Source organism: Folsomia candida, unplaced genomic scaffold (assembly GCF_002217175.1).
Source record: "Folsomia candida strain VU population unplaced genomic scaffold, ASM221717v1 Fcan01_Sc024, whole genome shotgun sequence".
Classification (NCBI taxonomy): Eukaryota; Metazoa; Arthropoda; class Collembola; order Entomobryomorpha; family Isotomidae; genus Folsomia; species Folsomia candida.
The window spans coordinates 1003152-1016629 of record NW_019091216.1 but is presented as its reverse complement, the minus strand read 5'-3'; the positions used below and the strand labels follow the sequence as shown (position 1 = coordinate 1016629).

General features: G+C 33.4%; 3 protein-coding genes across 3 annotated transcripts; all 3 read left to right on the top strand.

Annotated features, from left to right (window-relative positions):
• The first annotated feature begins 278 nt into the window (after positions 1 to 278).
• On the top strand, positions 279 to 1875 carry LOC118438654. Its single transcript, XM_035859195.1, has 3 exons — positions 279 to 426; positions 587 to 844; positions 1004 to 1875. Exons 1-3 carry the CDS (start codon positions 279 to 281, stop codon positions 1756 to 1758), a joined length of 1161 nt encoding a protein of 386 aa, XP_035715088.1. The 3' UTR covers positions 1759 to 1875.
• A 2671-nt stretch (positions 1876 to 4546) lies between these two features.
• Positions 4547 to 7671, top strand: LOC110859050 (dihydropteridine reductase). The gene is made up of 5 exons (XM_022107913.2): positions 4547 to 4835; positions 6161 to 6430; positions 6505 to 6598; positions 6988 to 7060; positions 7139 to 7671. Exons 1-5 carry the CDS (start codon positions 4653 to 4655, stop codon positions 7239 to 7241), a joined length of 723 nt encoding a protein of 240 aa, XP_021963605.2. The 5' UTR covers positions 4547 to 4652; the 3' UTR covers positions 7242 to 7671.
• A 309-nt stretch (positions 7672 to 7980) lies between these two features.
• Positions 7981 to 13105, top strand: LOC110859114. The gene is made up of 6 exons (XM_022107984.2): positions 7981 to 8832; positions 8928 to 9085; positions 9505 to 10175; positions 10592 to 10750; positions 11378 to 11699; positions 12141 to 13105. Exons 1-6 carry the CDS (start codon positions 8800 to 8802, stop codon positions 12229 to 12231), a joined length of 1434 nt encoding a protein of 477 aa, XP_021963676.1. The 5' UTR covers positions 7981 to 8799; the 3' UTR covers positions 12232 to 13105.
• The last annotated feature ends 373 nt before the right edge of the window (positions 13106 to 13478 follow it).

Genomic DNA, 13478 nt, shown 5'->3' with positions numbered 1-13478 from the left:
CAGGGGTAGTCTTGTTCGCAAGCTACCCCTTGCGGGCAAATCACGTTTCTTGGCATGACTTATCATTCTACACATCTGGAAATCCTATATTTAAATGAAAAAACTGCAGAAAAAATTAATTTATTGAAACAGAGTCGTCATCATGGAATTAAAATTTCATCAACCTTATCTTAAGACCTGGCTGATTTTCAACTTCTTCAAAACTTATACCAAAACTTATACCAATATCCCAATTATACCTTCAAGATTGTCAAGAGGGGGCGAGCACCAGGGGATGAATGGAAAAGACGACAGAAGAACCACAAGAAAAGGGGCAAATGTTTGGAAAGGAAAGCACGACAACGTCACTAACGTCGGGAAATAAAATTGTCGAGTCAAAACACATTGGCGCAAATCTATTAAATCTGGCCAAGATAGACTGTAGTAGTAAGTTATCAAAATTACCAATATGTGTTCCTAGAGTATTCTATACTAATCCAACTTCTTTGTGTATTTGTGGAGACTTGGTGGAAAAATGATCATGTTAGTTATCTTCATGGTTTTGAAACGTTTTCAAAAAATAGAAATTATGTAGGAAATAAATAAGAAAGAAATAAGAAATCGATAAAAAAGGGTGGCGGGCTAGCCATTTTTGTTAGGAAAACAATCTCGGCAAAAATTTGTAATATTAATCTGAAAGTTGATTCAAAAATTGAATCGTTAGTTATTTTGCTAAAACCCCAATTTCTACCCTATTCATTAAGTTGTATTATTGTGGTAGCTATATACTTACCTCCTCAATTTGTGAATACTTTAAGCAGAGAATTGGATAATTATTTGATTGAATTGGTTACGAAATTAAGAGGTAAATATAAAAGTCCGGGTATATTAATTTTAGGTGATTTCAATAAGTGGGATTACAAGTTATTTGTTAAATCGTCTAAGTTAAAGCAAATTGTTTCATTTCCAACATTTTTTAACTCAACTAAATCAACTAGTTCTAATTTGGATCTTATTCTTACAGACTTAAACTTATTTTATGAGGAGCCTGAACTGCTTCCGCCAGTCAAATCAACTTTAAAAAATCGGGTTCATGGATGCTTATCTTTGAGTCCGCTATCATGTTTTGAGTGTGGGAAACCTCGTAAAACAATAATATGTAGACCTAGTGTTAATCAGATTTCTGAGCAGTTTATAGCGCAACTTGACAATATTCAGGTAGATGTAAACGAATTTAATAACTTTAGTCTAGATCAGAAAGTTGTGCAGCTAAATAATTTATTAAGTCATACGTATGATTGTGTTTCACCTCTATATGAGAAAACTATTTGTGAAGTAGATCCGATTTGGATGACATCAAGAATTAGGAAGTTATTTAAACAACAGCGAAAGGCAAAGAAACAAAAATGTATAGGTAAATTGAAAGACATAAGAAGTAAGATTAAAGATCAGATTAAAATTTCACAAACCAGAATTAGGCAAAAATTTAGTGAGGAAGTACCTGGTATGAACTCATCCGACTGGTACCAATTAGTCCGTAAAGTTAGTGGTTTGGAAATTGTTTCAGCGTTTACCAAAATTAAATCAATTAATAGTACATTTTCGAACAGTAATGAGAAAGAATTAGCCAATTTAGTAAACTCCCACTTTTCAAAAATATGTACAACGTATGAAGGGTGTGATTTTATAAAATTGTGTCCGCTCCCCCGCGATTCACGACGAATCAAAGTTACTGATCTCCAAGTTAGTCAAGCAATTCGTAAATTAAGTAGTAAATAGAGTAAAAGTCCCAATTTGATTCCCAGCGCATTAGTTAAAAGTGCAAATTACTTCATTAGCCCATTATTAGCTAACATAATAAATCAATCATTCCAAAATTTCAAATTTCCTGAAACTTGGAAAAAAGGATGTCACTCCTTTACTAAAGAAAGTGACATGTAATTGTTGAATGACATTAGGGCAATTACACAGACGGATGTGTTTTCTAAATTAGCTGAATCATTTATGTTTGATAATTTGTATACGCAGGTAGAAGGGAAGATAAATTTGAACCAATTTGGGAGTCTTAAAAATTCATCTACTTCTCATTATTTAGTGCAGATTAATCATTTTATATTAAAATCTGCTGAAATTCCAGGAACGACGGTAATAGTAGCAGGTATTGATAGTTTTAAAGCGTTTGATTTAGTCGATCATAAAATATTAGTTGATCTGTTAATTAATTATTTCGGTGTAAATGAAATTGATGTTCTGTGGATAGTTTCTTTTTTGAGAATGAGAACCCAGATTGTAAAAAAGGGAAAGGTTTTATCCGATGAGGAGTTCCTCTCTTGTGGAGCAGCAGCAGGCACAAAATTAGCTGCCTTATTATTTATTTTAGTGATTGATTTTGTATTACAGAAATTACAGGCCTTTTTTATCAACAATCCAAATTTTTGCTGTGCTGGATTTGTCGATGATATTGTACTAGTTGAGCGAGTTATTAACAATCGCCCAAAAATGCAGGAAGCATTGGATTGTTTAGCTAGTAGTTGTACGGAAGTCAAGATTAGGCCCAATCCTCAAAAATGTGAAATATTGTTGGTTAACTTTGGAGGACGCAGGATTAAATACGAATCCAAATTTTTCATTCATAATGTAATGGTCCCTGTTGTCCAAAAAATTAAAATATTAGGAGTAACAATTACTGGTAGTTTTAAATGGGACGCCCATATTCAAAATATTGTTGGTAAAGCCAACTCAAAATTATTTCAATTGCGTAAACTTTTTACAGCAGGCTTTAGTATTAACGAGCTGGTAAGAGCTTATTGTGTTTATTTGCGGTCTAATCTCGAATATTGCTCAGTAGTTTGGGGTCCCGGATTAAGTATTAAATTAATTAATAAGTTGGAAAGGGTGCAAAAAAGAGCACTGTCAATTATTAACCGTAAAAGGGTCGATAGGTTCAATTATGAGGAAGTTTTAGAATTACATAAAATAGAATCATTGGAAAGTAGGAGGAATACTGCACTTGAAAAATTCGGTTTCAAGTTATTAATTGGAAGATACAATTATTTTCTACCATTATTTACTGACAACCAAAATTTGAGGTCATTGAGGTCACAAAAGGATATTATTGTTCAACCTTATATTAAAAATTCGGTGTATCAAAACTCAACTATTAATGCAATTATCAATAAAATTAATGAGGAGTATAAAAAATCTCAAACAATTCATGGTTATAAACTAGAAACAATTGTAAACCTTAGAAATCCCCCACTTGTTGAATAATTAATTAGGCTATATTAAACTGTAGATAAGATTAATTATATAATTTTGTTATTGTAAGCTCATGAAAATAGTTCTAGTTTGTTTTGCAAAATCAATTGGATAATATGTTTTTTACTATTAACCCTGAATTTTGTAATCACTAGTATTAGTAAATGAGGATAATAAATGCTTATTATTATTATTATTATAATTTAGTTCAAAATTAATTCCCTAATTTCTCAAATTGATAGTTTTGTACACCAAAAATTAACTTAACATTAAACTATTTGAAAATTTGCATTTATCTAAAAACTAGTGAAATTTATGCCATTTTAGAAATTTGCATTTAAAATTTTTTTAAAGAAGTAAGCTCGAGATTGAAAAGTTATAACGAAAGTAAAGAATTATGTTATTATGTAACTTCATTTGTCACATCTCGCCAAACTTTTTCTTCCACACTTTTAAAAAATTTTCATAATGTCAAAGTTAAATAGATGATAAATAACTTAAATCTATTATTAAATAGAGTCAAAGTTAAAGAAAATTTTAAATTCATCATCACTCTACTTTTGTCAAGCTCAAAATCTACACTTAAAATGTCCAAAACTCGCGAAATTCATGCCATTTACAAAAATTCGAAATTCTTTAAATTGGCTCAAATATCGCGAGTTTTTTTTAAAGAAATTTTAGCCCTAGATTGAGTATGATGTGAAAATATTTCGTAAATTAAACTATGAATTTGTATTTTTTCATGAAATTGTAACAAAATTTTGTGTATGCAAAAATGTTGGTTAGGTTTAAATGGAAATTTTTTAAAGTGGCATCAATTTTGGAAATTTTGAGTGTAGAATTTGAGCTTGATAAAAGTTAGGATCATGAATTTCAAATTTTGTTTAACTTTGACTCCGCCTTATGAAAATTTTGTTAAAAATGTGAAAGAAAAATTTTGGCAAGATGCGATAAATGGAGTTTTCATCACATAATTCTTTACTTTTGTTGTCACTTTTCAATCTCGAGCTTATTCCTTTTAAAAATTTTTAAAAGTCAATTTTTAAAATAGCATCAATTTCACGAGTTTTCGACATTTTAACTGTATGATGTGAAAATATTTTGTGAATTAAATTGTGAATTTGTATTTTTTTAAATCAAATTGTAACAAAATTTTGTGCATGCAAAAATGTTGGTTATTTTAAAATGCATTTTCATTACATTAAAAATTCACAATTTCATAATTCATTCGCAACATTTTCACATTGTTTTTACTCTTACGAGAAGAGTCATCTCTTCTGCTTTGATCATATAAAAATGGACCGATCGATAAAATCTGTTACACAGTCGGACTATCCCCAAATAAATTGCGAGTGAAGCAGTCGAGTCAAATCACAAATTAAACATTTTTCCTCCACAAAATCACACCTTAAAAAATGAATCCTGACAATTCTCGTAGATTGCTAATAATCGGGGGTCGTGGTGCACTGGGCTCTGCGCTAATTGACCATTTTAAATCGGAAGGCTACTTCGTTGCCAGTGTCGATCGGGGACAAAATTCAAAGTCACACTTTCCCATTTCATTAGAGGAAGTTGCATCTGCTACTTTGGAACAACAGGTACCTTCACTCAAAATAAGGTAGTAATGAATCATTCCCATGCGGAATGACTATGTGTCTCTACCACGTCGGTTACGATTTGTCGTAAAAATGGTAATAATAATTTCAGGGAAATTCAAATTTAATACATAATGGTATTCAATTCCTTAATATTTGGTAATGAATTTGAATTTCCCTGAACTTATCATTACCATTTTTACGACAAATCGTAACCGACGTGGTAGAGACACATAGTCATTCCGCATGGTAATGATTCATTACTACCTTATTTTGAGTGTGACAATTGAGCATTCGCAACGTGTGCTCTCCGATTTTGAGAAAATTAATGTGAATCGATCACAAATTTAATTGGTATGAAATTTGCGATCTCCTACTGGGCAGCTTAATGGGCACGTTCCGAGATATTTCCATCCGAAGAGGAGAAAACGCCCAGTAAATTTTGAAAAGTGGAAAACTGTAATGTTTAAAAGTTAGAAAAAATATTTTGTAAAATGAAAATATTTAATTACACTTTACCAGATTAGCGAACTGCATGCAAGAAATTTTAGACTTTTCGTCGTAAATTTACCAAATTCAACTCATCATTTATGTAACTTTTGGATATTCGCCAGGTAATACAATAAATAAAACATTAATTCATAATTAATTAATATTAATTAACGTAACAATTTTAAGGCACATTTAATTAGAAATTTTCACAAGGCATGCACGGTCTCCGAATGGACATACGTTTGACGCAGATATTTGCATCCGAAGAGGAGAAAATGATACTTAAATTTTACACTATTGAAATTTACTGCGTGTTTTCTCCTCTTGGGATGCAAATATCTGAAAATTTCTTACTAATTAAATTTGCCTAAAATCGTTAGGTTAATTAATATTAATTATGAATTAAATTTTTACTTATTGTAAAATTACTTTTGCTTATTGGTGAACAAGAAATTATTAAAGTTACGTAAATGTTTAAACTTATTAAGAAAATTCTAAAATTTTCCGGATTGAAGGAGAATATCTGATAAATTTTAATTATACATAGTTGTTTTACAAAATATTTTTTCTAACGTTTAAACCTTACATTTTTCCACTTTTCAAAATTTACTGACCATTTTTTCCTCTTGGGATGCACGCCAAACGTGCCCATTGGGAGATCTTGTCTTACGCAAATTTCATCCTAATTAAATTTGCGATAAATTCACACCAATTTGCTAAAACTCGGAAAGAATACGCAGGGAGACCTCTATTTTTACATAGTTTGACATGTATGTATGTTGCCCTGACTCGGGCTATATCAAGTCCTTTACATTTTTTTCCTAAAAATATCCCAGGTTCACCTTGTAAACGAAAAATTGGAGAAACTCGCCCCCCTAAAATTCCACGGGATCCTTTGCGTCGCGGGGGGTTGGGCCGGAGGAAATGTAAAGGATTCCAATTTTCTCGCAAACGTCGACCTAATGTGGAAACAAAACATGCACTCGTCCCTCTTGGCGGCATGCATTGCCACGAATCATCTCGCCGAGGGTGGCGTCCTCGTCCTGACCGGCGCTTATCTCGCCCTCACCCCAACGCCCGGCATGATCGCGTACGGACTGGCAAAGGTCAATAAATTAAAATGAAGTAGCCATCAAATAACTCGAAATGTATTTTCTCCGAATAATTTCCAAAATTTCAGGCCGGAGTTCATCACCTCGTTAAAAGCCTAGCCAGTGAGGAGAGCGGACTTCCTGAGGGGACTAAAATTTTCGGCATTCTTCCAATAACATTGGGTTCGCTATTTTGTTACGCATGTTTTGCATAGCATTTTTCCAATATTTAGATAAATATTTCCCATATTTCCACTTTCTAATCAAACTTTCCATTTGCTCCTCTTATACAGATTACTAAAAAAATTCTAAATTCAATATCTCCACGCTTTTGTAAAGACATACATAACGTTGCAAATATTTCAACTCTTATTTCCAAAATGTGTAAATATTTCTTCAAAACTAGATTAATTTTTGGGAATACTATTTCCTCAAAAACATTAGAATGCATAGGCAAATTATTTAAAGTATCGACTCAAAAAACGCATGAAAAGCAATATTTCTTTATGTAATTATGTACATATCCGAAATTCGGATTCCGATTATATATTTGCCCCTATTTTGCTTTACAGATACTCCTAATAACCGGAAATGCATGCCTGGTGCGGATACGGGGACATGGACGCCACTAAATTTTATTGCGAGGTAAAAACCTACACTAAAAAATTACTTACGAAAGAATCTATCTTGTTTAACAACCTAAATTCTAACGACTAATTTCAGTCTGCTCCAAACCTGGATCGAAAACGACCCAGCCACCCCCCTCAGCGGAAGTCTAGTCTCACTCCTTACCCACGATGGAAACACCACCACTCAAATCAACTAAAATAAAACACCATAAAAAATAGAAATTTGAAGTTTGGAGTATTAATTACCATAAAAAATATTGATAACAAAATACAAGTGTAGTAAACCAAGGGACCAATTCCACAACCTGTATACTAACTTATACATACGCCGTAGTACATCACCTAGTAGAAAATTATGCTATACTTAAATGCCAAATTACTTATTATTCCTTATTAAACTAAAATATCATTCCAAAATCAGATTTGCCATTGCTAATGTACATACCTAAGTAAATAGCCACAGAAATTTGCATAGACAGGATGGAATCTTAGGAAATTAATTACATGCATGTAGAAAAACAAATACTATAAAAATCATGATACTCAAAGTAAAAACTACGGGACCAAACCAATTCTAGTAAAATATTTAGTAAAAAGTTGTAATAAATAGTTAAAACAAATTATAAATAGTTTGACAAAAAAGTATTTCATTTCATCTCAAAAATATGAAGGTTTTCAAGCTGCAGAAAAGCATAAAAGTGCATAAAACTGCATTGTTACCATCTTTACATGCATATTCACCACCACAGTTCCCGTTCCCGTCGTTAAACTGAATTCTTCTTACTACACAAGTAAATACATGTGTAGGAGTGCATTACATAAATACATTGCATGCATACAAATGACAAATGAAAGGGTTGAAAAGCCCGTCGTGGTTATTGACTCGTCTTCTTTCTTTCTTTCCTATTTAGTTAACCATCTTTTTTTACATCACAATCTTCTAATGCCGTACGTTGTATTACAAGGCGGACAGAATAGCAAGCAACAACCTGTTGTTTTGTTATGCTTCCCTCAATATCTGACAGTTTCTACCAATAGAAAGTATTTTTTTTAATTTAAGTACAAAGTTTTAATACAAATCTCAACACAGTTTTAAGAAAAATTTTAGAACGAAGTTTAACTCTAACACAAATTTTAAAACGAACTTTAACCCAAATTTTAGCACACATTTTGATACGAATTTTAATACAAATTTTGAAACAAATTTTGATACAAATTTTGATACAAAGTTTAACCCAAATTTGAATACAAATTTGAATACAAATATCAATACGAATTTCAATACAAATTTTAATACAATTGAATCCACTGCTTAAATAAATTTCTCGTTGTTTAACCCATTCTTTTTTTAATCGACGTTGAACACATGCCGACAAATTTTACTATTCTCATTTTTTTCTTACGCTGGATAACCTAAACTCCGATTTAAAAAAACATAAAACCTTGAACCCTCTCTCACACGCAAACTTCTTCTTTTTTTTGCACATAATAATTTGCAAAATAACTCACACACGCTAAAAAAAACTTGGCAGGTTACGATACTTAAATTGCGATCCTTTCCATATCCATTTACTCACTTGTTTGGGCACGCATATTATTATGAACCATGAACTTTGGAAGGATGCCAAATTAAAATTTGCGTCGCTTCATTCCTCGAAAAATAAAAATCTGTTCGTAAATAGTTCGCAGTTTTGCAGATAAAATAAACGGAATAAAAGTGACTGCTCAAAAGTTGGGAGCATTTCACTACTAAAAATGGACATGGAGACAAAATCGCTCCGCTTACAGGTAAATAATCACACACATTTTTGATAAGATAAGCTCTTGAAATTTCAGAAATCTTAAATTGAAGAAATTTGCATATGTACATTTTGCATGCGCAGTTTTCGAAGGGGAAGGTGGAGCAGGAGTACAACCTGGAGCTGGACCTGCCCGATAAGGTAGAGCTTATCCAACTCTTGGAGCTCCCTCCGCACTACATCCTTTCAAAAAATGATGTCACTTTCTCCACCGGACTTTTCGGACAGATGCCACACGCCATGTAAGAATATTCCATTTCTACTTCTCAATTAATTCGCGCCCTCGTCATTTCCAATTTTTTTACATAAAATTTCCAATTGCTAATTTAAAATAACACCAATTTCACATTCCAATCTCTTCCTTAATCGATTTCCAAAGTTTTTATAACAAAAAGTGATACCTTCTCGCCAATAGTTAAAAATACGCATAATTTCATATTCAAAATTCTCATTTAATTTCCAAATTTTTCCAGAAAACTGACAATTCCTCCTGACAAATTTTTGAATGTGTACAAATTCCATATTTTAATTTCTTGCTCACGCAATTCCCACATTTTTAAAGGATTCAAAGAATTTTTTAAAGTCGATCATTCCTAAATAATTTTTAAATACCCAAAAAATTACATAATTTCTCCCCTAATTTCCTCCCCCCTTTTTCCAGAAAACTGATAATCTCCCGCGACTATCAAGACCTCTACATGGGTCTATTTATCAAAATCGGGGAAAAATCCGACCAACAAGTTCAAATCACCGAGGTCAAAGGTATCTTCCAATCCCTCTCCGAACCCCAATTCGGTCCCCCGTCGTCCCCCTCCACCTCCTGTCTCACCGTCGAAACCCCCACCGTCCTCGTCGCCTCTGCTGTCGACAACAACGCTGACGACGACGACGTAGACTTATCCGTACCCGATGACGACCCCGACCTTGATAACCAACACCACCACGTGCACATGTGGAACTACCAGCCCCCCGCCGCCCCCGTGCATCACCAGTACCCCGTCAGAGTGCACAACATGGCCCCCACGTGGGTCAACCATGGCTCCATCATGCACAACAACAATGGGGGGTACAGCCCCCACCACCACCATCATCATCCCCACGCCCACGCCCTGTCCAGGTCGTCGTCCAACCTGTCAAATCGTCCGGCGTCGTCGTCGTCATCCTCGTCACCAGATAAGAAGAAGAAAGGAATGCTTTTTTCCTTTCAGAAACAGAGCCCGGAAATGAGATTGGATGAAATGAAGCAGTTTCAATACTATCGGTCGTACAGTCAAACCTGGCCGGTGAAAGGGTCAAGGGTCAAGCTCACCATGAAAGTCGTGGGAATCAAGTGTAAGCAAATATTTTTTTTCGGTTTTTTCACATTTCTTGCACTGCAAACGAAGAAACGCCAGAAATGCGAGGTGCAAGAAACTGCACGCGCCCTATTGTTTCTACCATGTGGTTACTTACCAGTGCCTCGTTTCTTACGGGTTTCCCACATCTCGTGCAGTGAAAAGAAAGGAATGCAAGAAATGTGAGGTGCAAGAAACTGGGAGAAAGTGCAAGAAATATGCGCCATATATATATAGCCACGCGGAATATGAAGTATGGCGTCGGGGCGTGGTTTATTGCGCCTTGAATTTCTCCCAGGTCAAAATATTTACCTACAAGAAACCACTTTCTCCCCCGTTTGTTGTTACTTTCACCCGAAACCCTGGTTAAATAATTTAATGACAAAATCATCAAACTTTTATCATTATGCACAGATTCTGCCATCGTTGACGATGACGAGATGATCAACCCGGACCTGAAAATGGGGACGAGCATGTTTAACGCGGAGCCCTTTTTCATGTCCGAGTACTGCTCAGATGTCAAGCTCAAAATCGGCTCCACCTTCATCCCAGGACATAAAATCGTCTTGTCAGGTATTTATCTCTACTAACGATATGAAGTTTTCAAAAATCACGGAAATTAAATTTGGCTCTTGAATTTACCTCAAAACGACAAAACAGGCAAAGTATCTACTCCATCAATCTATAGGTTTTTTGAGACATGAATTTAAAAAAAATAGTAAATTTGAGCTATCTTTACGCCAATTTATTATTTTCTTTACAAATTATCTATGGATTTTAAAAATGAGGTGTCTATGCCAAATAATTTATTTGGCGTAGAGATACCTCATTTCAAAAACAAAATCGTAAAAAATGATAATAAGAAATAATTATTCCAAATAATTATTTTGTTACATTATTAAACACGATTTTTTCAAATATATAAATATTTTCAATTTGAGGCATTTTTATGCCAAATAAGTATGTTTTTTACACAACTAAAATATTAGTTAAAAATTTTAAATTTGAAAAATTTTGACACATTTTTACGCCAAATTATGATTTTTACATATTCCTTTACTTCTTTTGTCTTCTACGATTACTAAATACAAAATTGTTCACAAAGTTTACAAATTTTGACTAATACCTAAATTCAATTTAAATCAAAAATTATAAAATGATCACAATAATTTTTTAACCTAAATTATTTTTCCCATTCAGCCCGGAGTGACTTTTTCAACCGGATGTTCTCGAACCCGATGCGAGAAACGGCGCAGGGCATCGTCGAATTGGAAGACGACGAGTCTCACTTTATCGAAATCCTCCGCTTCATTTACCTCGGCCGCGTGGAGAACATTGGCGACCACGTGCACGACCTCTTCGTCCTCGCCGACAAGTACCAAATCCAGGACTTGAGCGTCTACGCGGAAAAATACCTCCTCAGCAAGTTGTCCGTCGAAAACGTCATCGAAATGTTTGATCTCAGCCATAGCGTCGGAAAACAAGGACTTTTAGCCAAACGGTCAAAGGAACTTATCATGTGGTGAGTGCAAACTCCACTCGCCAAAAATTTGCAAATTTTTCAGCACAAAATTTCTACCGAATTGCTTCCAAAAATCCGGCACAGTTTATTACAAAAATTTAAATTTGCTAATTTCTCTCCACAAAAATTCTACCGGATTTCTTCTAAAAATCCTGCACAGTCTATTACTACAATTTAAATGTGCTAATTTCTCTCCACAAAAATTCCCACGTATTTATAAAAATTCCCCACATTTTACTTTTCTCTCAACAAAAATTCGAAGAAATTCTGCATGCAGATTTCTGTAGAATGGATAAATCCTAGAATTTTTCTCAAATTTCCATACGTCTTCCATAATTTAATTGTTGTAGAGTCTGAAATCTGTCCAAACTTTTCGAAAATTTCCATACCTGTTCCATAATTTACTTCTTATAAAAAACTAAGTATATTTTTCTACTACAGGAACAAGGAAAAATTCGCCCCGGATTTGGACACTTTCAAAGAATTCTTCAACAAGTATCCAGAACTCATTTTTGAAATTTTAAAATTATAAAGACACAAATTTAGCCAAAACATTAGCCCAAAAACCATTTGTTACATTGGCCTTCGGTCACTTTACATAATTTCTGCTGCATAACTACCATTTTACATAATGGCCATTTTACATAGTTATCAATTATGTAAATCCAGATTTTGCACAATTATATATTGCATAATTATAGATTTACCAATGTGAGATGGTTATGCTCTCAGAAATCCAGCATTAAAATACTACCAAGCGGTATTCACTAAAATGACTCTACGCTACCTAGGTATTAATAGTAGTGATTACAGAATAGTAATACGTTGTAGTAATAGCTCCGTATTAAAGTCTTACTATATAGGTTGCAAATTTTTACGGTTCGATACAATTTTAATATGAAGTGGTACTTTAATACGGTGTACCTCCCTCGCCTCGTACAACTCTACTGTACTTCTGTGTAAAAAATAACTCGAAGGGTTCCATTGACTGCTAAACTTGCAACAGACGGTATTGAGAATGTAGTGCTCGGCTAACTATATGGCAAGAAATACAATTTTAAAGGTGCGTTACCACACCACCTCCTAACCCTGAAAAGGAAGTTTGCAGAAATTACGAAATTAGAATCTTTTCTCTGCAGATTTAGAATTGTTTATTTCGAATTAAGTATTATTTTTCAGGAAGTTTCCCCATGTCCAATTTCATCTTAATCTTTATTTGGAAACAATTATCCAATACATATTTATGTGATAAGGCTTATTATGTAAAATGACTTTTATGCAATAAAAATTAGGCAATATGACCGTTATGCAAAAGTACGTTATGTAAATTGACCTAGGACCGTTACATTTGTATAAAAATCACGCCACTAAAAATAAATTTTATGTGTAAATGACCATTTACTACATTTATAAGATTCAAGGCTCTACACGCGTTGCCTTCTTAACCACAAAACCATCTTTTATCAAATCGGTCAATTTTTACAGATCAAAATGTTTACCTTTTTTATACCGACTTTTGTAAAGATTCGCAACATGAAAGCATGAAACTTAAGGAAAAATCAATAAATCTCCACATTGCATTGTGGAGATTTATTGATTTTTCCTTAAGTTTACATTGCAATGTATTAATTTTTACATATCAAAATGTTTACATTTTTGTAAAATTTGTTGTTTGTTATTTGTTATTTTTGTTTCACAAAATGAAAACTTCATGACAAAAATAATAAATTTGTCATGGTTAAACTAACATGTGCTTAAATCCTGTTTTTTATGCATATT

Excerpts from the sequence above, each read along its gene's own strand:
- LOC118438654 (XM_035859195.1), top strand. The coding sequence starts at position 279 with ATGGAAAAGACGACAGAAGAACCACAAGAAAAGGGGCAAATGTTTGGA. Across the intron at positions 427-586 it reads GGCCAAGATAGACTGTAGTA|AAAGAAATAAGAAATCGATA; the intron begins GTAAGTTATCAA and ends GAAATAAATAAG. Across the intron at positions 845-1,003 it reads ATTGGTTACGAAATTAAGAG|ACTTAAACTTATTTTATGAG; the intron begins GTAAATATAAAA and ends TTATTCTTACAG.
- LOC110859114 (XM_022107984.2), top strand. The coding sequence starts at position 8,800 with ATGGACATGGAGACAAAATCGCTCCGCTTACAG. Across the intron at positions 10,751-11,377 it reads ACATAAAATCGTCTTGTCAG|CCCGGAGTGACTTTTTCAAC; the intron begins GTATTTATCTCT and ends TTTCCCATTCAG. Across the intron at positions 11,700-12,140 it reads TCAAAGGAACTTATCATGTG|GAACAAGGAAAAATTCGCCC; the intron begins GTGAGTGCAAAC and ends TTTCTACTACAG.
- LOC110859050 (XM_022107913.2), top strand. The coding sequence starts at position 4,653 with ATGAATCCTGACAATTCTCGTAGATTGCTAATAATCGGGGGTCGTGGT. Across the intron at positions 6,599-6,987 it reads CATTCTTCCAATAACATTGG|ATACTCCTAATAACCGGAAA; the intron begins GTTCGCTATTTT and ends TTTGCTTTACAG. Across the intron at positions 7,061-7,138 it reads CCACTAAATTTTATTGCGAG|TCTGCTCCAAACCTGGATCG; the intron begins GTAAAAACCTAC and ends GACTAATTTCAG.